This window comes from Ambystoma mexicanum, chromosome 3q (genome assembly GCF_040938575.1).
Source record: "Ambystoma mexicanum isolate Mex_15411 chromosome 3q, UKY_AmexF1_1, whole genome shotgun sequence".
NCBI classification, from domain to species: domain Eukaryota; kingdom Metazoa; phylum Chordata; class Amphibia; order Caudata; family Ambystomatidae; genus Ambystoma; species Ambystoma mexicanum.
In genome coordinates this window covers 268,806,016-268,833,793 of record NC_090926.1, presented here as the reverse complement: position 1 = coordinate 268,833,793, position 27,778 = coordinate 268,806,016, and the positions used below count along the sequence as shown (strand labels likewise).

At 47.1% G+C, this 27,778-nt stretch overlaps 1 protein-coding gene across 3 annotated transcripts in view; it reads right to left on the bottom strand.

Annotated features, from left to right (window-relative positions):
• Positions 1-27,778, bottom strand: part of CNPY2 (canopy FGF signaling regulator 2) — a 219,448-nt gene that overhangs the window by 174,027 nt on the left and 17,643 nt on the right. For all 3 annotated transcript variants that reach the window (XM_069653740.1, XM_069653741.1, XM_069653739.1), the window contains exon 3: positions 5,873-5,988. In XM_069653740.1, coding sequence (XP_069509841.1) covers positions 5,873-5,988 — 116 coding nt within the window. The remainder of the gene's footprint in view (positions 1-5,872; positions 5,989-27,778) is intronic.

Sequence of the window (27,778 nt, the reverse complement as noted above, 5' to 3'; positions counted from 1 at the left end):
AGGGTGGTATTTCTTAGTAAGATTTTTATTCACAGCTGGAAGAGATTCCAGGGGCTGCCAAGCAGCTGCCACCCTTTTCTGCAAGGAGAATGAAATGGCAAAACAGGGTCAGAGGACAGACCTTGATCCAAGAGGTCTGTCAGATCATCATCTTGCACAAAGTCTTCTGGTGGACTAGACCAGCCCAGATACTCCAAGACCCGTGCCATGAGTCTCCTATAAAAAGGACTCTACATGAGCCCCAGGCTCAGGTCTACCAAACTCCACTTCCGGGGAAATGTCCAGTCCACTTCCATCATGGAGGGTCTGTCCCAACTCCAACTGACTGTCCCCAGAAAAAAATAGGATCATCAAGGTCACCAGGTTCCTCAACCTCAGACCTTTCCTCCTCTTCAAAATTATCATCCAAAAGGGGTTGAAACCCAGGTCTGGGGATAGAAGAGGGCCTGGAGGCCAAAACCGGCCTCACCGACTTCGATGTAGCCTTTCTTGGAGGATCCACAATGTCTGGGTACTCGGCAAATTGAGAAATAAATTCCCGAAGGCTTCGACATCGAGAGTGTCGACAACCTCGACGTCGCCGATGGCTTCGGCATCGACACAGGTGCCGACTGTGCCATGGGCTGATACGACAGCAAGGCGTCAATGTCCGAATCGGACGGACACGGCACTGAACGAGTCGACGCCGGCACCGAGCCCTCAATAGGTTGCTGCGGTCTCACTGGGGATGAGGACCGAGACCTAGAGACACGTCTCTTGCGACCTTTCGAAACCTTGTCTGTACGGGACCTCGACAGCTCCCGATGTGTGTTGCGTCGTGAACCCGAGCCCGAAGGAGTGCGAGCCACAGACCGAGACCGATCCAGGCCGGCTTCGTCAGAAAAATTATCATAGATTTCTTGAATGCTGCCCATTCCTCTGTAGTCGAGGACTTGGTAGGGCACTTAACCCTCCTCGAGGCACCATCCGAGAGGACGGGGAAGGCGACTGTTAGGGAGAATTCTCTGTTTAGGCTGAATTTCCTAACCTAGTGAGTCCCCCAGCAGCTTTGCTGGATTTTTGGAGTTTATTTTATTCTCCTGCCAAGAGTGAGACTCTTTTACCCTCACTCTTGGACATGACTGGAGTGTTTCTGTGACTTGCTATGTGCTTATGGGCTATGGGGTATTTTTTCCCCATAGGCTATCATTGGTTTTTGAATGTGTGTTACACAGCACCCTCAGTGCAGTAACACAGGGGTGTCATAGTGACCCCCAAAACATAGACTCCACACCCTGGGACTGACTACTGTCGCCCTGGGTCTGTAAAAGTCACCATTGACTTTACTAGTCTTAACTTAGGAACTTAACCAGTACAAACCATCATACTGTGGAAGTACTGGTAGGGGCAATTAGATTGCCCCTGGGTCTGTTGTTGAGGGGGTACTGTCCCGTCCCCCCTCGCCGAGTTCTGGCTGGTGGCAGTGGATACCACGGAAATATTCCACCAGAATATTTCCCAATGGGATTTCCCATTGATTTTAATGCACTACTTTTTGGTGCAATGTTAAAGATACCGCCGGTTTATTTAATATTCACCGGTTGGGATTTTTTGCCAGGACTCGCCCCCAAAATGGCGTCTAGGTTCACTTCAGTAACCCTGAACCCGAGTCGAGCCTTTGTTCCACTTTTGGCGGGCTTCTGCACAGAAGCCCTCCAAAGTGGTGCCATTCTGTCTGGGTACCACAGGGGGTATATGGGAGGGGGTTTAGGCCTCCTGGACTGAGTTGCCTTGCCAACTCATGTCGCACTCTGGTGTGAATGGCCCAAGTGGTGAGCCGCCCCGCTCACCACTTAGCATGTTTGAGTGACAGCTAGGCTGTATGAATGGGGGTTTGCTGCATAAAAGCAGGGTTTTTGGGACTGGTTCTTCAGAAGTCGCCACAGGACCTAAGAAGCCGAAGAGGGAGAAGCCGAGCCGACCTGCCAAGACGACACCACCGGTGGAGCCCTGCTGAACCGTCTCACCACTTTTCCCAACGACAGAGGAGATCTCCAGCCGGGAGAGTCTTCTTCCCTTGACTGGTGGGGACAACCAGTTTCTGCCTTCTTTTCGCCTCCCTGAAGCATCTCGTGGCCGCCTTGCCTGTGCCAAGCACCCCGGCAACCGGGATACCACTTTTTACCTCAACCGCGAAAGAGGGGTAACATCCTTTTAACCGGAAAACTCCACGGCTAGTTTCTTCCCTGGTAGTGCAACGACCTTCAGCTTTCCTCCACGTCGAGATCTTCTCTTCCTCTGGACGACGCCGCGACTTGCACCCACTACCAGGAACAACTGCCACCGCTGGAGGATCCTTTCCATTTTAAAAGGTAACGTGTTCTGCCCGGCTTCCCTTGCCACCGATTGTACGGGGTAGATTTAGCCCTCAGCTCTCGAACCTGGGTAAGCCTGGGACACCCTAACTAACTTTTCTAAACATAGTAAAACCTTTCCTACTCGCCTGTAAAGACTTGTGACATTGTGTGATCTTGGACATCTTTTCGCCTGGCTTTCCCTAGAGAGGGCCTGGCAACCGAACTTCCTTGCTCCGCAATAGACTGCCTTTCTAAACTTACTGTGAATCTCTGAAAAGTGTTTTACCTTGATGTTTTCATTACTTCTGCCTTTTCCCTTCCTTTTTAACTAACTTGTTGGAGTGCCATCTCACGTTAAGCGCTCACCTCCGTTTGGAAATAAGTGGTGTTAACTTAGACTTGTCCAACAAATAACTAGGGATGTACATATAAGTAATAGTGACTGTGTTTTGACTACTTACCTTTTCTGTGCTAGTGTAATTTATGAGTGTGTCTTTTAAATAAATAATTATATACTTTTACACCTAGCTCTGGTCAGTGTTTGCTTGTACTACTGTGTCTCTGTACCTATTATGTATGCTCTATATACTGCCTAACTCTTCTTGAGGGAAGTCTGACTGCTCAGCCACAGCTACTAGGTAAATCTGGGTGGTACAGACTGCTACCAAGTGGGTTTACTGCCAAAAACCTGTAGTCTTAAATCTTTTGCAGTGGTCCCAGAGGGAACTGCACAGGTTTCTGCCTAAGAGACTGGCGACGGCACTTCCGCGAGTGCCGGGAACCACTGTGGGACCGAGATCCCCGGGATTCCTTCTGACGCAGAGAGTCGCCCCTCGAGTCATCGTTGGAAACCCCCTTGGACTTGGAAGCCCGGGACATAACAGGCTTTGAGCCCCCCTACATGGAGCTTCCCCTTCCACTCCCGCAAGGCCTTTGCAGTCAGCCACTGGCATTTCGAGCAGTCGTCGGTGTCGTGCGACTCACTGAGGCACCACAAACAAATGCGGTGGGGGTCAGTGAGCGACATCTTAGACTTGCAGTCCCGGCAGGTCTTGAAACCGGACCGCAGAGTCGGAGGGGTCAAAGAAAAGACATCTTCAATGAAGAAAACACATGAGGCACGCTAAGTCTCACGAAGTTAACACGTTCATGGAAAAAAACGGAACTGAGTCTACGGGCGCCGTGCATCCTATTTATAACATCCTGTGATGTCGTCCTCGACCGAGGCCCTCGAGGGACATGGACCCAACGCCATCGAAGCAGGACGCCCTCTGCCAAAAAAGTTTCCGAAGTGGACAGCTGTGGACATTACATGTCAAAGATGTGGAATGCGTTGGAGGGCACAATCCATTCGACGACATTTTACTTAGCTGTTGCTGTAGCCATAACTTGTGCCCAGGAAGTCAGACTTCCTACCCCCCCGTTCAAAAACTTAGGGGTGACTTAAAACTCTAAGACATTAGAAGCTTACTTACTGGCTAGGAAAGGACTACTCAAAGCAGGTACCTGCCTCATGACAGTAAAGGTAGAGTGTATTATATCAGGATAACCAGTTTTTCCTCCCTACTTTACTTGCATAGTATTATACATGTACAAAAATTCAGTGAAAAAAAAAAACTTCAGTTAAGACAAAGTTAAGATAACCAAAGTCATTGCAATAATAAAGATTTGGCAGATGTAGGAAGTAGCAATCTAAACTGAGTCGGCCCAGAAGATGTCCTTACAATCTCATTGTTGATCCCTGCTGTGATCTGAAGTGTGTGCTCACGGGCTGTATGAGTTAAGATTGCGGTCACTTCCCACATCCACCGAAATGCATGGGTGTTGTTGCAATAAATGAGATCTTAACACAGTACATCCATCCCAGCACCCCCCCCCCCGCTGAATTTCAAGGGGTTCATTACGCTGAATCTGCTCCAGTGCCTACCATCATAGATTTCACCTGTGGCCACTGTCCATTCTGCAAACAATAACGACTAAAGACTGTAGCGGAAATCTCCCTCGATAGCGAATAACCACATCCGACTGGCCTTGGGCTATGGGCATTGTCCATGTTGCAAAAATTAGGGGGGAGGAGGAAGAGTGGAGGGCCATGGAAGACGGGCCAGGACTCTTATCCTGCTCACTAATATCGGTCCTTCAATTGTCACCGCTGTTCACACCATGGCCAGTCGTCCAGCGCCGCCTCCTTTCATTTCCATGATAGTCTCCCGTGAAATTTTCCCTTCCGAACCATACGCTTGATTACTGTTGCGCCGCCTTATATTGCCAAGAAATAATTGCAGCAGTAATGCAGCGTGCGCCTAGTACTGCGGCAAGAGGAAGCTTGAAAATTAAAGTCTTAGCCCATTCCTACTGCCACTCTCCAGGTTTACCCCTCATTCTTTTTTTTGCCCCTCCCCATGAATATCACTGTTGAACCCCCCCCCCCTCCTGTTATCCAATTTCTCTGCTCTTTTCTGTGGTGCACTTTTTTCAGACTGGATTTTTTACTGCGCGGAGTCCCACAGTAAGACAAAAACTATCTTGACCCAAAACAGGCTCACCAGCCCCCCCACCAAAGTGGACACCTATTTGGCCCCATTTAACTCTCCCCAACACTTTCCCACTCCTACAAATATTTTGAGAGCTTTTACTTTTTCCTTTACGTGATATTACTGAGAAATGGCTCATATAGAGGGGCGGGGGCTGTGTTGGACTAAGTTACCCCATTCTACAAAACATTTAAAAACTACTTGACTGATTTACACCAAACCCCACTCCCCAAATAATTGTTTTGTACCTAAATTGTTTTTTACATAGCACAAATCCTCTATCCTGTGATTTTGCAGTGCAGTTTACAATCAAAGCGCCTTTTCTCTAGAGACGAATGGGAGTAGGCCGAAAACAACTCTGCCCACTTCTGCTTAATAACTTTTGAACCGTTTCACACATTTTCCCCCAAATTTCCAGTGAGGGGGGCCTGACAAATGTAGCTTTTTGAAAATGCTTTAGAGCTCAGCCTACGCTACCTTGATAGAATTTGCCAAGACCAAATGTGAAAAGTCCTTGCTGCTCATTGTGTAGGATGGCCTCTCAGATCGCTCCCAAAAGGGCCGATTCTGGAAGAATCCCTTCCAACACTAAAGCGGCATCTAAACCATTTTGGGTTCCTGAATTGTGTTGTATACGTTTGCTTGTGTGTTAGACTTTAATGCCCAAGTTTTATCAATACATTGCTAGAGATGTATAAATATATATAGAAATGTTCTTTTTCCAGTACATGTTCAATCTCTATTATTCACTGTACCTGCCACCAAAACCTTGGATCTCGTACGTCTAAGATTACTGCTTAGCCTCATTTGCCAACTGTGATTGGTGCTAAAACCCCTTGAAGGTTCACCAGGTTGCTTCCCAGAGTCACACAGCAGTGCTGCTCTGGCAAATCCAACAACTCCTGATACGGGACAACTGGCGATCAGGTGCAATTGAGTTTCCAGTCCTGCACCATAAAAATGTCTGATACACAAGTACACACACACAGGACGTTGCTCTACCTCGGAAACCGACTGACTGCCGTCTGGGTTTATCCGGAATGAGCCAGTCTGAATGGTCTTCTTCGGATCCACTTGTGTTATTTCCCATTCCAACTCATCCACCAGCGCCCGGCAAGCTAAAATGAAAGAATAAAATGCAATGTGAGCTATGCAAAAGTCTGAAGTAAATAAACTAACTACCAGAAGCAGGAATATCAAATGTACCATACAACCTACTCGAGAATCCCACCTTTTATAGTATGAGATTCACAGACACATTAGGCTCCCCACAAGATCGGGCTTCAAAATAAGCTCTTCCTGCTTCCATTTTGAATATGAATACAAGGCAGCACCATTTGTGCAGTTATAAGAACATTTAGATGTGTATTCTTATCTGATAAAAACGAAAACTGTTTGAATACAATATATTTTCTAAATTCTATGACAGAACACGGGGCCCATCAGATGACCTCCATTTGAGGAATACCCACAAATGGCTTGCAACCATGGTAAGTGGCCATTCTGCCAGGGCATGTCCTTTGCCCATGACCTTAGCACCCCTAATCCACACAGTGCAGCCATGCCGTAGGTACCCCCAGTGTTCATGGTGGGTCTGCAGGCTAACTCGGTGTCCAGTCATAATATCGAAAAAAAAATTTCGAATGTCAAAAAAGTCGAATCAAAAATGTCGAAAAAAAAAATGTCGAATTATTTTTTTTTTCGATATTTTTGTTTGGGCTCTAGTTTATAGTTAAAAAAAAGGTAAAAACAAAAAAAAAAAAAAAAAAAAAAAAAAAAGGGGGGTTGGGGGGGGAACCCCCCCATTTCGAAAAAAAAACGTCATAAAAAATAAATTCGACATTTTTTTTTCGACTTTTTGACTTTCGAAATTTTTGATTTCGAAATTATGTCTATAAACCGGCTAACTCTAGACCTGAAGGCATGGTCACGCACCTGAAGTGGAGGCGGGACACCAACTGACACTGGTGGGTCCACGGACTACTCGTAGCCCTTAGATCCATTCTGCAGGTTACAGCCAGGACAGCGGCGCCAGGGTGATGCTGAGACACAGTCCAGACACACTTATTTTTCCAAGGACACGGATAACTGCTCAGCCTGCCTCCTTTGCCTTGCCATTTCAGCAGCATAGTGCACCTATGACCCCACCCAGCCTTGCCGAGGTCCCTGCGCCTGAATAATGCATGCATGATAAAGATTTGCAGTGCAGGCGTCAGTGAATAACAATGACTGACAATCAGATGTGTGTTTTTTCAACTAGCCAATCTGGTAGCCTCTTCTACAATTTGGTGATTTTGTGGCTCCAGGAGCACCAATTGGCCCATCAGAACTCTAGAACTGCCCTGTGGATCTTGCCAACCCAGGTATCATGACCAGAATTTTTTGGCTACTTTTAGCTAGATTTAAAACAAACCACCTGACTGATTTGCGCCAAATAAGGGAAAGGCATGCTTTCAGCACAAGACGTCCACTCCTTGTGAAAGTGTTGCGAATACAAGAAACTGAACGTGAAATACTAGTTCTGGGGGCCCACCAATAACTTAGTCCCCCACCTCTGACAGAACCTCATGAGGCTTTGCCCAAAAATGCACTCACTTACCCATAGCTGCAGGTTATACAGCGGGGGCGGTAGAATAGTCCTCAAAAGATGCACTAGCCAGTAGCCAGTGATCATTCACTCTTAGCACGTGCGGTGTGCATGTGAAAATTTGGCATTTATGCCGAGTAGAGGAACTGTGTACCTGGCTAGTAGCTTGCAGCATGAAATGTTTGCCCCTCGACTAAGAAGATCTCACAAAGAAAAGCCTCCAGCTACCGCCCAGTAGGAGCTGTACTGACAGCACAGCTCACAACCTGTGTAGGGAAATAGAGTTGAATTCAGAGTAGGGGGTAAGAACTAGCGGCAAAATAAATGCGCCTACTAGAAAGTATTGCCAACCCTAACAACAACTGGATGTGCTCTACTGTACTCGTCTCTTCCCTGTGCACTATCAAGAAAACACTTTAGTAAATGTAGAGCTGGAGATTAAAGGCGTTGTGTTAAATGAGGTTGTAAATAGCACGGAGGGTGAAACAAAAATGGCAAGTCAAGCCCTTTGCCTGTTTTTACTACCAGTGCTATTTTGTGTTTGTTTCTCTAAATAACATGTGGCGGGAGAGTAAGACATGCATTACGTTCCGTAATAGCATTTCTAATGATGGTCTCTGCTTAGATTCACAGGCTGTGCATATAGTCTGACATCGAGTGGCAATCGCAGAGTATTGCATCTTGTCGTTCGAGGATTGAAAGGGGACGTCGACATGGGCATGCTTGTAACACTAACCCTAACGTGACGTGTAGTGTACACAAAAACCCTCACGTGTCCAGGTCCCTCTGGTTGTGTTTTTTTCTGCCGTGAGGGAGCCTTATGACTATCGTGAGTACAGATAGCGAGAAAGAGTAGTAAGATGTCTATGTTCCTTCTACTCCGAGCAGGGAGGAAGGGTGGGCGCATGTGAATCTAAGCAGATACAATCATGGGAAATGCTATTACGGTAAGTAATGCATGTCTTCTGATGCTTGTGAATCTGCTTAGAATCATATGCTGTGCATAGACTAGCGAGCAGTACCCAGAGTTGGAGATGGGATTTGAGAAGGAACAGTAGTGAAGAGACGTCTTCGTGTCGCTTGTCCCACTTGAGAATCAGACCTAGACTGAGTATCTAGGCAGTAATGTTTTGTAAAGGTGTTTACAGAATTCGAGGTTGCCGCTTTGCAAATGGACTTGAGAGGAACATATGTAATGAATGCTATGGAAGCCACCATGCCCAGAGTAGAATGTGCTTTATAGTTGAAGGGCAGATCTCTCTTAGCAAGAGAGAAACAGAGTGTGATGCAATTTACAATCCACTTTGAGATGGCTGATTTAGAGAAAGGGTTCCCTTCTCTACCTTTAGTCTTTTCCAGATAACATAGGACTGCTCTGCGCACAAAGTGTGTGTGGGTTTTTTTCTGCCATGTTAGTGGGGTTCTGGAAGAATGTGGGTAGTTCTATTGATTGGTTCACATGGAACTTTGAATTAAATTTAGGCACAAACTGGGTGAGTGCGCAGAACCGCCTTGTCTTTGTGAATTGCGACAAATGGGTCTTGAACTGAAAGGGCCTGTAGTTCACTAAATAATCTTATTGAAGTGACTGCCACTAGGAAGGCGGTCTTGTAAGTGAGTGCTTTAAGGCTAGCCTTAATGCATATGTTCAAAGGGAGATCCCATAGGTCTAGTTAATACCACATGTGGGTCCCATCCGGGAGCTGGGTTTGAAATAGGGGGGTGAAGTCTTTTAATCCCTTCCATAAAAGCCTTGATCATGGGGATCTTGCATCACAACACCTTTTTCTGGGTCGTAGTATAAGCCGAAAGTGCCGCTATGTGGACCTTCAGGGTATTAAAAACCAGATCGAGTCAAGTAGATGAGTCAGGTATAAGACAATGTGTTGGAGAGCAGTCTATGGGATTGATGCGCTTTGAATTGCATCAGATAAAGCGTTTCCATTTATTGGAGTAGCAATGTCCGGTGTTAGGCTTTCTTGCTTCTCCAGGTATGTCCATGCATCTTTGAGGCAGTTGGAGGTGCCCGAACTATGACTTCAGGAACCAGGCTGCCAAGTTGAGAGTTTGCGGGCATGGATGAAGTCTCTCCCCCATGTCTTGTGATAGCATTTTGGAGAGACTGACATCGCCATCAGATGGGAGAACCAGGGCTGGCGGGCCCCCTTTGTGGCCACCAGAATCATTGTGACTGGCTCATGGCCATCAGAATCATTGTGACTGGCTCCTGGTGCATCTAGTGCACGATCTTGTTGAGTAGGGCAGTCGGGGGACTATGCGTACAGTCAGCTCGCGATTGGCTACGTAGTGAGGGATCTGGAACAGCATGTTTTAAACCCCCTCGTTGGAGGGAAAGACGAGGCTGTCTTCTGTCCGAATTAGAGCCCCCAGAAATAGTTTGACTTGGCGGGGATCTAGGCTGGACTTTTTCTTGTTGATTGAGAATCCCAGACTGAAGAGTAGATCTACCTTCTTCTGGGTGTTTGATAGGCATGTTCCGTACAAATCCCGTTATTAGCCAGTCGTTGAAGGATAGACTGGAATGAACTGCCTGCGCAGGTGAGCCCTACTACCGGCAGCACCTTTGTAAATACCCTTGGGGCTGAGGCAATTCTGAAGGGAAGGACCTTGAACTGATAGCGTTTGTCCTCTATCATGAACCTTAGGCATTTTCTGTGCGCTGGCAGCATTGAAATATGAAGGTATGAATCTTTCATGTCCAATGTTGCCATGTAATCCCCTTGTGTTACGCTCACCTGGTGTCTGCGGAGGCGTTGGGGGTACGGTTGCCGACTGGTGGTAAGAGGTGAGACTGCTCAGGACTGCTCCTGCGTGGAGAATAGGGGGCGCGAGTATGCCAGCTTGTGCGCCTGATCCCCTTCCAGAACCCTTCTCCAAAACTGTGGTACCCGTGGGATGTGCGGTCCCTGGAAAGCTCACCTGTTGATTAGTTTTGGCGAGCACTCCGTCCTGCTGCTTCTGGCAGGGGCCCTTGTGTTATCTGGACTGAGTTCCTTCACTGGTCCCTTGCACATGGTAGTCCAGTCCTGCTGCGACTAAGCCACTATACTTCAGGTAAGTGTTCCTGTTTGCCTTTGTCTTTCCGCATCTGTTTTTGTTGTATTGTAAAGTTTGTTGTCTTGTATTGCTGTCCGTTCCACTTTTGATGTTTGCTCTTTTGCTTTCTTCCCTTGCAGGTGATGTTGCGGGCCCAGCAGAAGCTGCGGAACTCGAGGCAGGAGCCGGAGGGAATGAGGAACGAAGATGCAGCGGTACAGTAGCTGGTAAGATGTTAACTAGGGGGCGCGCAGGGTTCAAAGGTGGCGCGGCCCTAGGACCGAGGTTCTAACCTTGTCTTTCTTCTTCTTCACAGGGTCCGTGTTCGCGGATGCGGAGTGCGTTGCTGCGGCGTCGGGATCAAGATCACTGGATGTCAGGAGATGAGTCTGCAGTTGAAGCGACAAAGCACCGGTTTCCTGGAGGTGAGTATGCAGGAGAACACCTGGTTTCAAAGCTAAGTAAACTGGTCCAAATGGCAGTGAGCATCAGGTTGCACGCAAGCGCACAGTAACGCAAAGCATTGGCCTTAAGGATGGAGCAGCATATATAGCTGTGTTTCTGAAGCCACGCCCACCAGGTTCAGCCTGCCTGCCACACCCGATGAGTCAGCACAGGAGGATGTTCTTTGGAATAAAGGCTTCCAGCTCCTGGAAAGTTCTTGTAAAATAAAAGCACTCCTGCACTGAAATAAAAGTGTTCCTGCTCACATCTCTATATGAGCCTGGCGCCAAAGACACCAGGACTGAGTCCAGCCAGGACCCCTGTGTTTATGAGTCAAAAAGGGACATAAGTGAGTCAAGTGACCCATTGCCACCATCACTAGATGGTGTGGTTTTTGTGTTCTGGGGCCTGTGGCCATGAGTGATTACTTCCTGCAATGTTGTCATTCTGAACTTTTGTGGTTTGACAAATTTGTTTGCTCAGCGCAAGCCTAGCACAGGGCGCATGGTAAGATCCTTTTTGGGTTACAAGGAAGTACACTGAATAAATATCCTCGTTTACCTGCAGAATGGGGACGATCTCGATCGCACCCTTTTCTTGCAGGATCTAGACTTCTTGCAGTTGGATCTTCAGATGTTCTGGCAATAAGCGTCTGGCTTTGGTGGTCTGGCTTTGGTGGTCGGCATCGAGGTGGCCGGCTGAACTCGATACAGTAACCGTGGGTGACTGTCTTGAGCACCCAATGGTGATTCCCTCCCATGCATGAAAGAAAGATGTTATACGTCCCCCGACACGGGAGGTGACCCAGACCGGGAAGTCATTTTTGATTTGAGGCCGGGGAGCCGCTTGGGGTGGTGTTTGTACCCCTTCCTTTGCTTTGCCACGGCGCTGCCCTCTCTGCTGATATTGGCTCGTGGCAGTGGACCTGTGACCGTGTCCCGAGGACCATGGAGTATTTCCTGTTCCGTATTGATTGTGGGGGGTGGGGGGGAGAGAATGTGGAAAGGATTGTCCCTGAAAGGAGCGGCGAGAGCTACCCCCTTGCTGCCGATAGGGTCTTTGCATAATCTGGTTTAGAGACTAAGGTTTCATGTTCCTTTTTAGCTGTCTCCAAGGCCTCATCTACTGCCTTTCTAAACAGGGTTGTTTCTTCAACCGGCTTGTTAATAAGGGGATGCCTGGGTTTCAGGTTTAAATCCCAAATGTTTTGCCCATGTGTGCCTTTCAAGCAGGGTACCTTGGGCCAGTGTTCATCCCGCTGTTTCTGCAGAACCCAGGGTGTTTTTGAGGTTGTTCCAATTGACCTGCCCCCCTTTCGACAAAACCACCAGAAGGCGTGATTGTGTTTTTCTGGGACTTCTTACAGGCCCTCCTGGAGCAAATTCCATTGGACATCGCTATAACTAGCCATCAATGTGGTGTTGTTAGCTATCCTAGTAGAGAAGATTGCTGATGTTGTAATGCGCTTTCCGAGAGCATATAAATTCTTGCAATCCTTGTCTGGAGGTGCCTCCGCCGTAGACAAGGGTACTCCGGCTCTCTTGCTTGTAGGTGTGACTACTAGGGAGTTGGCAGTGGCATGTCCCCAGATATATAGCGGGTCTGTTGGAGAGGGGCGAAAAAGCTTTGACTTGTGGGTTTACAGCTCTTGTTTGGGTTGGAGTCAACAAAGAGGGAGCGATGCGCCTTTTGATAGAATTCAACAGAGGTATTGCTTGACTTGAGGGTGGTTTTTCTTTTAAAATATCCTCTACAAAGTCGTCTTGTACCGCCTCTCGAGTGGCAATCTGAAAGGGTTCAGCTGCTTTTTTAAGAATAGCATTGAATGCCATCTGTTCATCGATAGGTGAGGCTGGTCTTTGAGGGAGGAAGGATCAGGGGTAGTGGATGGCGACATCCATGGTGCATCGCCTACCGGTTGTTCATCACCCCAATCTCGAGATTGGTCTATTTTCTCATCAATGGGATTCTCTCTGTGATCACAGGGGTCCTAATGGATATCCTCTGGTTCAGTTAGATCAAACACCTTATCATGAGGGAACTGACTGAAGTTCTCTGAAGTAGGGTAAGAGTCCTCCTCTCTTGTCTCTTTGGGGTGCTAAATCATTCTGAAAAATCTACAAACTTGGAAGGTTTGTTCATGTATCCCTCAAACCTATCTCCGGTCCATAGATATGAACCAGAGGAGTCTGGAGGGGGAAAGGGCTCTTCTTGAGGACTTGGGTCTGTAGGCGGTCAAGGTTGGTCTGCCAGTGTTTTAGATAGGGGCTGGGACCCAACTCAATATTGTTCTCGACCTTCTCAATGGCCTATTTGCCACCGAGATGATGTTCGCGAGACTCTCGCGGATCTCTGGCATATTGTCTCCCCATAGCATAACCGATGGCCTGCCTGCCAGGGATGAAAATCTCGGAACTTGCCTGTTTTGCAGAGAGGTCAATGGCCTCCGCATCTGAGCCATGGCTGTCGCTTACACCCTCGTCACTCGAGACGCCTGCGCCCACGGGGCAGCTACCTTCGGCCTGCTGCATGGCATAGGCCGCCCACCGCGTCGCCCACCTTTCTTTTATCGTCTTCGGACGTAAAAGATGGCATGCCTTGCACGACTGCTCGTTGTGATCTTGAGATAGACACTTATTCCACCTCCAGTGTTTGGCTTTCCATGGATATTTGCTGCTGCAAGAAGGGCAAAATTTAAAAGGAGTCCTGTCCATAGCTCAGGTTAGAAGCGACAGCGAAACCAGAAGGGAAAAGAGAGAAGGAAATGCATTCTACGAAAGACACAGAACCCCCGGCCCCCCTTTCCCTACTGTATAGACCTGGCCAGAGGCCATGTGGTTGACAGCGTCGACCGAAGCACCAGCCGCCAAAATCTGCAGTCGTCTTCGGCGTTGGTTCAGGAGCAGTCGTCATTGAAGAGTTGACGAATATTAAACGACCAATGGTCGTGGACAATGAAATTGAAACTTAGCAATTACGAGCTCCGCATAAGGCGACCAGCTAGCTGGGCAGAAAAAAACAATCTGAGGGACCTCGGTGCGTGAGGTATTTTGGGTGCACTACACGTCATGTTAGAGATAGTGTTACAAGCATGCCCATGTCAACGTCCCCTTTGGATCCTCGAAGGACAAGATGCAATACTCTGCGATTACCACTAAATGTTGGACTATATGCGCAGCATGTGATGCTAAGCAGATTCACAAGCTATTCGTTTGGACCTGCTCTGTATGGGAAAACCATCAGCATCACCACTGAGGGTGTAAGAGTCGGACACAAGGGTGGCATGTTGATTGGCAAATACTAACAGGAATGGGGAGAGGGCCGTTGGAGGATAACCTAACTATGCCAAGAGAGGTTTCCCTGCCTCAACAAATCTAGCTAATGAAACGGTCTGTGTCAGAATGTCCAAGTAAAGTTCACCATCCTGTGTCCAAATCCTAACCTGTTCCTCACAAGCTAAATATAATGTGACAAGGGAAATGGCTGCAGCCCAGCTTTGCAGTTCAAAACAAAAGTTCCAAAAAAGTGTAGCAAGCAAACAAAAAGTTCCACAAGACTCAAGGGGTTGATTCCCTTTTCCCAGAGTCGGTCCTAGCTTTATCCAATTTGGCTTTGTATGTTCAAGATAGTTAATTGGTGAGTCCGACTCCCAGGCCCTGCCACAAGAATGAAGTGCTGGACACATTTTCCAAGCCGCCTTGAGGGTCGCAGCAGCTTTCTGAGCAGACCCAGCCACCTGTCAAGGCCTGTGAGCACCATTTGTAAATGTAAAGTTTGTATTTCTCCTTATTATTGTTTGGGATATATTATCCGAATAAGATTACCAGACCACCTTCACAATGCTGCTGAGCGGCGGCAAATGGTGACATGTTAGGCTTAACTTCCCTTAACGATTCTTGCGTTCTCTGGGTCTCCCAAACACCGGGCCTAGCCATCCTAGTATATGAAGGGTCTTGGAGGATGCCCTCTGGTTGTTCCTGGGTCTGCCATGATTTCTGTGGCCTCTCCAGCTACCCAGAGCCTTCGCCAGTCTCTCGCAAGCCTCTCCAGCAGCCCGACAGTGGGTTTCCTGTGCTCAGTCAACCCCGCTCCCAGCGGCAGTACTTTTTCCTCTGCGGGAAGCTTCCTGCTTTGTGGTGTCCTTGCAGATGCGCTTCGATCCTCAACTCTGTCTGCTTCTCTGACCTCATACCTTGCCGAGCCCCTGGACCATGCCGAGAGGTAGAAGACGACATTGTTCTGTTCTATCTTATTTTAAATGACAGCTGGCCAATCGGGTGATTCGAAAGACCAGACTGCAAGTCTTGGATCTTAGTATTGATCTTCATTACACTTGGCCTCTTTTCAGTTTCAGTGCTGCCATTAGATACCTTATGGCCGTTTTCATTCCCAGTAGTCTGTACCTGAAATGTATAGAAAAAGTACATTGGGGCAGCTGATTTGAGGGGGGCGGGGGGGCGAGAAATTGAAATTACTTTCACATAATTACAGTCAGCAAAATCACATGGAACCAAGGGAATAATCTGTAATGCAAAAAAAGGTAGAGAACTAGCAGTCTAGACCTAAACCTACATCTTCCCTTTCTTCTCCTTCTTGTACTCGCCTTTGACCTCTTTTGGAATCTCAATGTTTCCTAAAGAGTTTCTTTCTCCAAGCAGCTAACCTACCAACACCCAAGGCCTAGCCCTTTAAACGCTAATGGTGGAGTCCATTTTTATTCCAAGGTGGATCTCAGATATTAAGGCATGTTTTCGTTTTCAAAAAGGTATTTGCCCCATCTCCCTAACCCAGTATCCCCTCAGTTAATTAAGCTCAAAGTTTGAAAGCTGACCCTTCACAACAGGGGAGCCAGTATAGGGATTGCAGTACAGGATTGGCATGGGTGATTTCTTGTTTTCCCTTTATGAATCAAGGATGTCTGGCTGCATGATTTCTGACAAATTAAGCACACGCCTCAGACATCTGTTCAATGTGCAGTCACATCTGTATTTTTGCAGTGTTGACTTTGCCGCTCATCCTTCAGAAGCCGATAAACTGAGTACCTTGAAGATCTTCCAGTTTCCCCATCAACAAAATTAGGCAGGACAGTCAACTAATCTTTTGGAAAATCTCTCAAAATCTGGCTGTCGGAGATCACTAGGTGGCACAGTGCAATATGGCTGTGTGAAGGCGGAGCTCTGCAACCATTTTGAGTTATTGAATTAATATTAACCCCTGGAGCACACAAACCAACCTTTGCTGCTAGCGGCGGGTGCTTGGGAAGTCCGGCCCTGCCTGGAGTGATAGCTGACCCGATGGGTGGCCCATCAGAAGAGATCCAGCCCGTCGGCCCTGGGCCGCATGGAGCTGGGCCTAGAAGAGAGCAGTGCCCGAGAGCAAGGCCCAGAGCAGCCCCAGTGAGGGTGGAGGCAGCGTGTGGCACCGACTGCCGTAGACCCCGCTGGCAAGAGGTAGCATTGCTTGAGTGCCTAGCACGGCAGGTGTGAAGGATCCCGGTGAGACTAATCCCTCTGTGCCAGGTGGGAGAATTGAGAAATGGCAGGCGCTGCAGGCGCACGGACCGTGGTGTGGGCACCTTCTGGTGAGATTGAAGCAGTGCAGCCAGGTGGTGGTCCATAGATCATGCTAGCCCCAAGGCGGAGGTGGTGGGGGATGAGTAAAGAGTGGGATGCACTATAGCGGCTGTGGTGAGGAGGGAAGGTGCAGAAGAAGGTGCGGAGGAACGCGAGAACAGCACTGCTGATGGTGGAAGACCCGGTGACTGACGCAGTGAAGCCAGAGTGCAGTACATGCATACTGAGCAGAGATCTGCTTGATTGGTTGGGGCCGACTAAGGGAGCTAGTCTTGAACCCTTCTTTGGTGGCCCTGCTGTTGGATAAAGGAGTTGCTGCTGGTAACTCAGGTGCTTGTTGAATAAAGATCCTTCTCGCGCATGGACAAAAGTAATGAGGTTGTCTTATCAGCGGTCAGACTGTGCAAGGAATCGGACGGGTGTCAATAAGGAGGTGCCTCAAACTCCAAGTGGTATAGGTCTGGGACCCCCGGAGCACATTCAAGTTGCGCTCGAGGCGGGGCAAGATACAGAGGAGAGGAGGCCAGGTGGGAGCACAGCAATCCGACCCCCATAGAAACTGGCAAGAAGTGGAAAGAAAGACAGGTGCACGGACCAGCAGACAATGAGGGACATGGAGAAAACTGGAAAGGTCACAGTGGAGGCGGGGGGCCTAGGCGGCCTACAACAAGATGTCCAGACTCCACGGATGGAACTGAAGGCATGTAGAGAAGAAGTTCAGTCCTACTTAGAGGCCCTCTGAACATGTCAAAGGTTCAAGACAGATTGGAGGTGCTGGAAAACAATCAACTCTCAGCAGCTATTCTGGAAGCTAAAATGGAGGCGAGAATTAAAGAGCTGGAACATTGAAAAGGAAGCTAAAAGCAAAGTAGATGTTGAGAATAGAGAACGGAGGAATAACGTATAGATTTGGGGGCTCCCTTGTAAAGAAGGTGAATCGCCAAAAGACCTAGAGATTCTGGTGGGACAGCTGCTGAAGAAGCTCATGGGCCCTGCATATGACAAGGATATACACTTCAACAAGAGTACATAGAGGAGCAGGGTAGGGGCGGCACACTCATTAGTTGCAAAATGCCACTATTATAGTGAAATAGAGGAGATCCTACGACGAGCCTGTGAAGTGGACTCAGTGGAATGGCAGGGAGCCTCAGTGAAAATATTCCAAGACCTTTCATCCTATAATGCAGGCCCCGAACAACATGGCTCCAAGAAAAAGGTGCGAGTACCGCTGGACATTCCTCTTTGCCCCCTCTCCTTTGAATAGAAGGATGAGCGCAATGAGGTAAAGCAGGGGATGGGGCAGACCTGCTACTCCAGACGCTGCAGAAGGAAGAAGAGCCCCAGGATCGAGAATGACATCAACTGAGGGAACATTCCAAAAGTGTGTTTGCAGAACCAGGAGGGCGCAGAAAGAACAGCAGCTCCAGAAAGCTCAGGAAGACACCTGCCTTGCAGTCGAAAACATTCAGACGACATATTGAGTGGATAGCTAGTTCAATGCAAGGCTGGAGGGTCTGGTAGAGAAGTAGGGAATATTTTGAAATGTGACAATAGCAGGATGATGGAATATTTGCTATCCTAGTGACTTGATCTATCCGTGTGTTTCAACTCAACGGGGTAAGGTTTGGTGCCCTGAGTTGGTTTTGATAATTGGGAGTTTGGTTGGGGTAACTTCCTCAAACAGGTTTGATATTTACTAGTCAAAGATGTGGTGTGCACCGAGGCTGTGTGGAAAAGAGCTGTCCCGAAGGAACGGGGATGGATGAAACTAGAGTGGCGACATAAAATGTGAAGAGCCTTAACTCTCTGAATAAGAGGTTGTTGGTGTGTAATGTACGGTAGCACAAGTAGACGCTGACGCAAGAGCTGCACGTTTCAAAACCTATATTGATGGTTTAAAAGGGGTTGGAAAACCTTGCCCTATAACTAAGATGGGCGTATTCTCGGCCATCAAACAAAAAGAAAATACAGTCCTTGTCAGTCCTTAGTCAAAATAAAATGGCCTATACTAATAAACCTAATGCCTGCCCTAGTTCTAATACAATACATGTGATACATGTGTAAAGGGACTGGGTAATGCAAAAAGGAAAATCGGTATTTAAAAGAAATGTCAGTATGGATGAGTAAACTCCCTTCCCCAAGTTGTTTGTAGCACTGAGTAAGGTGGCACACTTGAACCTTGCAACACACTCTGGCTTCGGACACAAGGATGCAGTTTGTTTTGTGGATCAGGGCCCACTTGGCCTTCCACGGAAAGTCACTAGTTTATCTGCTGGACCTCTCTCAATTCAGCCCAGGTCACCTTTTAGCTTGTAATACAGTTAAACAAAGGTTTGTTTCTAGTTAACACAATGCAGTACAGGTTCCCCTCTGCCGGGCTCAAACCTTTCAATCACAATGTGTGGTGGTTCCCTTCCCCAAGCTTCATCACACCTTCATAGGCTTCACTCCGTCGGGCTCAAGCCTCCTTTCACTTTCCATTGTCGAAGACTTTCGGAATTCCAAGGCTTTTGCTCTTACTGCAGCATGACCACTTCGATCTTCTTTCCTCAAACTTCGCTTTTTCTCTCGTACACCAAGGCCTATTGGTAAATGTAGTTTCACGCACAGTATTTATTTCAAAGTTCAAAGATATCTCTCACATCCTGGTTTCCCTCTGCCGGGATCAATCATAACAGTTTAAATCTTGCATCTCAGTTTCTTTCCCTTCCCGCCGCTTCTACGGCATCAGACATTTCACAGAGACGATTGGGCAATGTTCTTTTCCCGGACCACTCTGTGACTTTGTATCTTTAATTTACAGTTCTTTATAATGCTTTGCTTTCTCTCGCGTCTTAGGAACACACGCGTACCCTTCATTCGACGGATACTGTTGTCATCAAGTTTCATTTAACAAGGACTGGACTTTCATTGCTTTCATCAACTCACCGGCTGTGTTAATTCATTTTCGTCTTTTGCAGCTTTGATCCTGAAGTCCAGGCTGATACCACAACTGCCGCTATACCTCCCCAACAGGTTTGTCTTTCCTCTCTAGCTGGGCTCCCTTGTGCAACCTTCAAGGCCCTACAGAGGTAACAATCTCTCGCCCGGGTGTCCAAGGTTGCTCTGTACCTCAGTCCCGTCCCTCGGCCTGTTGCTGTGCTCCGCCCGGTTCGTCGTCGCCCTGGAAGAACATCTTCTCGTGCATTGCCTTGCTCAGAGTTTAACCACAAGAAAATGTCTATGGGCTTTAAGTCCCATAATGCAATTTTCTTATTTTGCTCCCACTTTGCCAGCTCTCCCAAGTGGCATTCCAGGGTGTTTGGGAGCTGTAGGAGCTTAAGGGGATGATTGTTGAGGTCAGGGTCTTGCCACTTGCCCCTCAAAAGGCATGGGTTTTCCTGTTTCACCCAGGGGAGGAGCTCTGTTTTGGGCACTGCCAGGTAACCCCCAGGTGCCCCTGGTTTGGCTCCCGGGAGTCAGAGCTCCCTCACCATACTGCAGCCTCCCCCCTACTCACAGGACAAGTAATTTGGCAGTCCTCCTTGCTCCAGGCCTTCAAGTGCCTCTCCAGATCAGGTTTTTTCCTCTTGGCCTCTGTGCTTCTTGCAGCATCCCCAGCTCGCTCCAAGTGTGCCTGTGTTCTCCACCTTTTATACTGGCTGGGAGAATTAACAGGAATCAGGTGTGAGTGGTTGACCAGCCCTGCCTGACCTGGTTAACGGGACAAGATGGAGACTGTCCATAGGAAGACATGGTACGTTGGTTCCTATGGGTAATCGTCATAGCTTAAATTGGCCTCTTCTTCGTCCATGTGGTTTTGGGAGGAAATATGGGAGTTGTAGTGTTTCCGAGTGGTGGTAGGAAAATTATAAAAAATGCTGTTAGGAGAAGGGGAACAATCTTGGTGCTGTAAAACATGGGATGATATATGTGTTATCCTTTTCCTGGTTCTCCTACACCTCCCTTTTGCGTTGGTACCTGTTGGAATTGGGGAGGGGGCAACAGTATAGGATTCAAAATGGCGTTTGGTAGAAGAGGTAATGTCGGGTAGGGAGGTGTTAAGGAAAGGGGGACCCCATGTCTAACCTTGGGACTCCTCCCTCTCTGGTCGACTTTCTGGGTCCAGACCCAACAGTAACCCCTCCCTAGCCACCCCCGAAAAGGATACCAACGGTGTTGACAGGGAAAAGTGATTAGGATTTTCAAAGTAATATATCGCAAATCCTGCATGTTGAGGCCTTCCCTTAAAAGATACTCACTTTAAACAAGGGGAAAAGCTGAGGCTGAAAGGGAAAGAAGTCGATCAGGTGTTTTGGGTTTCGAATAAGGAATGCAAGAAGTATGGTGTAGGGATAGCTATGGCAATATCCTTTCAGTTGAAAGACGTACAGGTTAAGGAGCAGGTTTGGGGAGCGGTTCGAGGATGGGTGGATGGCACAATGGTCACCCTTGCCACTGTATATGCATTGAACACAGGGCACATCTAATTTTTGAAGAGGGTATTTATGCACTGGAACACTGCGGAGAGGGTTCCATGTTACAAGCTAGACTGATGGTCAGTGAACGGCGACCAATGCAAGAAAAGCACAAAGGAGAATGTGGAGTTTGCAAATGTAATTATAGAGCCAAGTTACCATAGGCGGGAGAATATATGTTCTTGTCCCTGCCACACTCCATGTGTATATCAGGAAAGACCTTTTATTAGACCCGCAAGAACAGGACCAAAACATTGCATCCCCTGTGGTGGAGGCCATCCCCTGGTCTGATCACGAAATGGTCACAGCGGTGTGGAAAATTAAGAGGAGCAGGAAGGGATGTTCGCGGTGGAGGTGTAACAATACTTTCCAGAGGGATCCGGTTTTTAAGAAGTTTCTGGGGAAGGAAAGGATAAACTACTTTGTGGCCAACAACACAGGTGAGGTCCATACAAATTATGAATGGGAAGCAGCCAAAGTGACAGTAAGGGGATTCCTGATTGCAGAAGGTGCCAGGAAAAAAAGAGCAAGGGGTCCGACAGAGGACACTGAGGGAGGAGATCAAGGGGTTGAAGCATAAACTGACCCAAAAGAGGATTTCTAGGAAAGGGATATTGAGTGATGTATGGGATAAGAGACGGGAGCTGTACTCACTTCTGCTGGGACAGGTGGTTAAGAAAAATGAGATACATGAAGCAGAAATATTACAAAAGAAGGGATTGTGTGGTGGCTCTTTTGGCCAACAAAGAGCGAGAGAAAAAGGTGCAAAGGAGAGTGGCATCAATAAGGCATGCTAAGGGAAATTTATTAGACACCCCAGGGAAAGTTTGACTGTTTTTCTGACCATGAAGAGAAATTGTATGACCAGAGTCCCAGAACGGACAAAGCCAGAATCCGGGAATATCTAGGGTGGCTCCCTATTACCAGGCTGACTGCCAACAAGACTGCTATGCTAGAGGCTGAAATCACAGCGGAAGAGGTGGCCCAGCCCATAGGCAATTTAAAAAGCAGGGAAAGCACCAGGGGAGGATGGCCATACTTTGTATTTTTTATAAACTATTTCAAGATATTTTAGCTCGCCCCTTAGCCAAAGTTTTTAATGCAACTGCCGAACAAGGAGATGCCACCCTCATTTCTTGACGCAATGATCGGAGTCATACCCAAACCAGTAAGGGACCAGGAGCTCTGTTCGGCTTACAGGCCTATCTCCTTATTTGCCAGGGTGCTTGTGTCCAGATTGGAACTCCATCTTCTCAGTTTAGTCCACCCCGATCAGACTGGTTTCATTTGTAACAGACAGGGCTCGGATAACTTGAGGAAGACCCTTCATATATTGCACTCACCAATGGCAAGGAAAAAGAAATCCTGGTATTATCAGTTGATGCGAAAAGGCATTTGACCACGTCAATTGGACTTTGAGGGAGGTTCTGTGGGCGGTCGGATGGGATGGAAATGGATGGGGTGGATTGCAGCCCTCTACTCAGCATCAGTGCTACAGTGGTGGTAAACGGAGAAGAATCGAGGGGATTCCCACTGAGACAGGGAACCATGAAGAGATGCCCCATATTGCCCCTTCTTCCCATCTATATGCATTAGTTATGGAACCATGGGCCATAGAAGTGAGGGAAGACTCGAAGATCTCTGGGGTTAAGGTAGGAAATTTGACGTACAAGTTAAGTCTGTTTGCTGATGATGCCTTACTCTATGTCACACCCCGAAGGGACCCTGTGCCTCATCTGCTACAATGGCCATCTAGGTATGGGGAGTTGTCAGGATTTAAAATACATTTGAAGAAATCAGAGGCGTTCCCAGTGGGTCAGTGATTATATAGAGGAACTCACCCATAAACAGACAAATGGTTTTACATATCTAGGGGTCGGGATTTCTCAAGATCCTAGGGCGATGTTCAGGGATCACTATCCCTGAATGTGGGATAAGATTCCACTAGGCATACAGCGGTGGGAAAGGCTAACCTCTCATAGATGGCAAGACTAAATTGCATCACAATGATGGTGCTAATCAAATTCCTCTTCCTCCTTCAAATTCTGCCGGTGATAGTCCGGGCTGCGTTCTTGGCTACAGTTAAAAGAACCCTTTTCAAATTCTTGTGGGCAGGGTCTACGCCCAGAATAGCATATAGGACTCTCATACCAACGCAAACGGAGGGCGTTGGGGGCCAGGTTTCCCAGACCTCATGATATATTATAAGTAAGGCTTCAGTTGTTTTTTTTTTTTTTACACATAAATACAGATAGAAATCAATCTACTTTCTGTCTGTATTTTTTTTTATAAAAAAAGGAAAAACAGGTCTCTGTCTGGTTCGCTCATTGCAGATTGGCAGTATGGAGAGTGTAAAAGTTGTTTAAAATAGCATTACAGTTCTTTAAATGAATTGCTGACGGCATATCACAGGGCAACCAGTTGTTGTTATGGATAAAATTGAGCTAGCATTTCTTTCCTATATGGCTACATGTGTGCTTTAATAAATGCATTTAGTTATTAGAATATATATGACAAAAAATAAATGTGGATAAATAGAGATGGAAATGGCAGAAAAATAAATACCATGAAGCCAAAAGCCTTAATTATAAGGCGGTGCAATTGAGAATCATGGTAGACCATCTCAATCCCAACTACAAGAAACAGTGGGTGGATATGGGCAACACGGTCCTGGTTCCGGTTACACTGGCGGAATGGTTTTGGGTAATCCAGAAGGAGATTCCCAGACGAGTAGTGCAGCACCCAGTTTTAGAGGTGTTTTGGTCCATTAGGAAAGAGAGCAAAAGCACTCGGTGGTTGACGACGTGGCTATCACCCTTAAGCTCCCCATTGCGGAACACCGTCAATTTCAAGCATGGTATGAGGCGGATCACAACAGAGCAGGACAGTTGTGGGAGGAGGGTAGGTTTCTGCCCCTTGAGCGGCTGAAGGAGTATTTACAGATAGGCCGGCCGGATTTCAGTTTTTTGGTTTTTGCAGCTCAAGGATGCGCTCTCGGACCCGAAGTGAGGGGAAATCTCTGCCGAGGTCTGACCACTTTCAAGGAGGCATTCCTCCAAATTACAAATACTAAAGGGTCCAATAGCAAAACTATTACAAAGAGTTGTTGCTAGCGAAAGCTGTAGGCAGTGCTCCAGATAAGATTTGGAAGTGGGTGTATTTTACTCCCACTTTTTTTAAAGTTGGGAACAAAATTATTTTTAAGGGAGTAAAAATGATGCCCAATTCCTAATGGGAGTATTTTATATGTGGGTAAAAATAAGTGAAAAACAAACATGTTTTTGGTAAGAATTCACCTAGTCATTCATGCACATAAAAAGATACAGGTTTACTTCTTCCCATCAAGCATTAATAATAGTAGTTTCTTCCTGTGGCACTACATGCACTACTGGTCCACACATACCCATGGAGCTTTGTGGGTGAAATCTATTTTTTGTTGGGAGTGCGTTTCCTCCCCATTTTTATTTTTTGGGGAGTATTTGCCTAGTTAGAGAGTAAAGGTGGCCGATACACCCTTATCGGTAGGGCTGCCTGTAGGCCAACTAAATACCAAGGAAAAGTGGGTGAAAGACCTCCATATAGAGATAACCGATAAGTTATAGGCAAAGATGTGTAGGAGGATAAATATTCAACAGTGTCACTGCAATTCAGAATGCAAGCGTTCAAGTTGATACACATATGGCAGTACTCCCCTGAGACACTAGCAAAAATAATCCCTGGGGCGGACTCTCGTTCCTGGAAGTGCCAGCAGCTGGGAGCGGACTACTGCCGTTATGTGGTGGGGTTGTTTGCAAATACAGACCTATTGGAAGGATGTTCTCCCATGGACCAAGGAGTTGGACGGGAGTAGAAGAGGGCCCTCGCCCCTGTTGATGCCGTTTGGGCTGAGTGAGGGAGAGGATGGAGAAGAGAGCCCGGGTCATATGATGGCTGCCAGAAGTTGTATCGCGCAGTTTTGGAAACCGAACAAGGCCCCACAGAAAAGGAGTGGGTTCAGAAAGTGCGTGCCATACACAATCTGGAATATTTAACGCACCTCCTGGAGGAGTCGAAGTCAAATATAGAAGGAACATGGAAGACCTTTATCAAATACAGGAGATAGCATGTTATATGGGTAGGACCACATTAGGTTGTTATGTTTTAGTTAAGTTTAATAAACATAAACAAACAATGTAAATGCATGAGGGGTACAAACGGACTTTAGTGATTTAAAGGCGGTGCATGTTACTGGTTGTAACTAATGGAGAGTTTATTTGATATTGTGTATGTTTTCACACAGCAAAGTGTAATGTTTATTACGATAAGAAAAATGATCATACATTTTGGAAAAATAATCTGGCTGTTCACTAGACCACAGACAGACAAACTAGCAAGACACCCTCTAAAGAATGGGCCTAGACAAACTTTTAATCTGTAGCCACCACAGGCTGAGACTAACACTCCAGAGATCCAAGGAGAGGAACCAGCATGGCCCTGCAGTGCCCAAGGGATGGGGTTCTAGGTCATCTCATCGAAGGGTGTAATTTCGATGTTTTTTTTTAATGAGTATTTTCTAACGATAAAACGAATCAAAATAGTTTATTTTTTATTTTAGGAGTGGTCCCCCCCCCCCCAATCTCCCATCCCCTATTCTTTAACTATTCCCGACCCCTCCAACCCTTATATACCCACCTTTTCCCCCCTATATATTTAGATGAGTTTTTTCAGTAAAAGTACTCTTAAAGACCATTGAAATTACACCCATTGATGAAATAACGCTATTCCAGGGATGGACCACTTGTATTTTCCCCAACATAAAAAAAGCAAACGCATATCTGGACCAAAAAACCTATTCAGTCACCAACAAATATGTCTCCCCAACTTTTTCTCCATCAGACATAGAATATAAACCAGGACAGTAACAAAGCCTTATCTGGATGGAGAACACCACAACATGTACACTACTGCTGCAGTCGGAGACCCGAAACACCTCCCTCTTCTTTCTCGACTCGCCTTCCACTCAACCAGCATCCTTTAACTACACAGACCACAATGCACACAGCAGATTTATGCCTGCTAGCACCAACCCAACCACAGGCACATTGGGTGAACATCTCAGTCATCGCACAGGCTGCTCCATCTTCGGCTTTGTCGCCTACTGTGCCCTTCCAGGGCTCTCCCAGAGTCCACATTTTATGACCTAATAGATCTATTAAGAGGGGAAAAACGAATGACCCAAGTGTCAATGCCACCAACCACATAGAACCATGTGGTCCTTCTGGCCCACACTCAACACCGCCACATGTTATTGGACCTGCCTCACCCTTCTAACCACCCCCCACCCTCTTTTTGGTTGGGAAGAACCACAAGGCCAACACATACGCCAGAGATGTGCTGTAGAATACAAGCTTTCATTTCCACTAAATTGGATAGTAATAACACTTATTACAGCATCTAGACAAAGGAGGCATTGACCATGAGAGATACAAACGTGACATAGTTAAACTTGAAAGGATGGAAAAGGGTTCCATTGTTATGGGTTATTGGTTAAAAGCTTGAAGTTGGCACTTTAAGAACGACTGTTGAAATGTGTTCGAACTGTAACATGAGATTTGGCCAGGGTGCAATTCCGCATGCTGTGGCTTGTGTTAGGAAGGACCCAGGGTCCTCCCGTACTCCCAAGTGCTTTAGAGTTAGGCAATACCTCTTTTAGGCACTATAATGGACTAAGGGGGAGGAGGGTCACTGGGATGGTTTTCTCATGCAGATATAAACACACATGGGCAGGCACTGAAGAAGGCCAGGGAAGGCACTGAAAAAGGCAGTTATTGTTTAAATAGAAAGCACAATTAACTATTAGCTGGATAGATTTGTAATGTCAGATCCTTTGCATTGTCAAATCTTAGTGTGGTATGTGTCATAAAGTCCCCCTCCATCCCAGGAAAAATGTGGATTGTGCTAAAAATTGACTATATAGGCGCTTGTTCGCCAATAAGAGTAGCACTGGCAGAGCCCACAAACTGACTCACCAGCTGTCTACTGTCCATCAAGGGTCCATGCAGGCTAAAAATGGGATTTACATGCTCTTGGGTAGGTTGTGCCAGGTGCTTGAAGGTATATGTTGCTCACCATGGGAAAGGAACATGTTTTGAGCATGCTTAATGTAGTTGTTTTTCTGGGGCATTCCAGGTGTCATTAGTACTGAAGGTGGGGGGGAATGGAAGCCTAATGTGGAGGGATGCTTGTCTTCCTGAAGACAGCGTGGATATCAGGATTTGTAAATCAAAGCTGGATCAGTTGGGTAAGGGGCTTTGGGTGCATCTAGACAGGGGAAGTAGGGAGTTGTGTCCGGTGAGGGCAGGTTGAGTATGGAGGGGGATTTTGTATGGGGAGTGAAAGTCTGGTTTTTCGGCATGGGTTCGGTGAGGGAGTTATGGCAGTGAAGGTTTGGAGGTAATGAGGAGGGCCCTGCTAGCTTTGGGTCGAGAAGGGAGAGGATTTCGGAACTCATTCTTTTAGAATGGGTGTAGCATCCGAAGTGAGCAGGCTGGGTATGTCCGAGGAGAAGGTGACTAGTTAGGGGCGCTGGAGATCAGCAAAATATAAAGGGTACATCAGAGACCTGGGAAAGGGGAGCCCTTAGGCAGTGAGGGGTGGAGGTGGGAAGGGAAGTGATTTTCAGAAGGGATGGTCTTTCTTTTTCAGACACGGCTCGAAGGAGCGGTGAAGTGCCTCAGATATGTATATGCAGACACTTCATAGTGAAATGGGCAGGGAAAGCTGCAACAAAAAGGATCTCTGGTACCCAGTT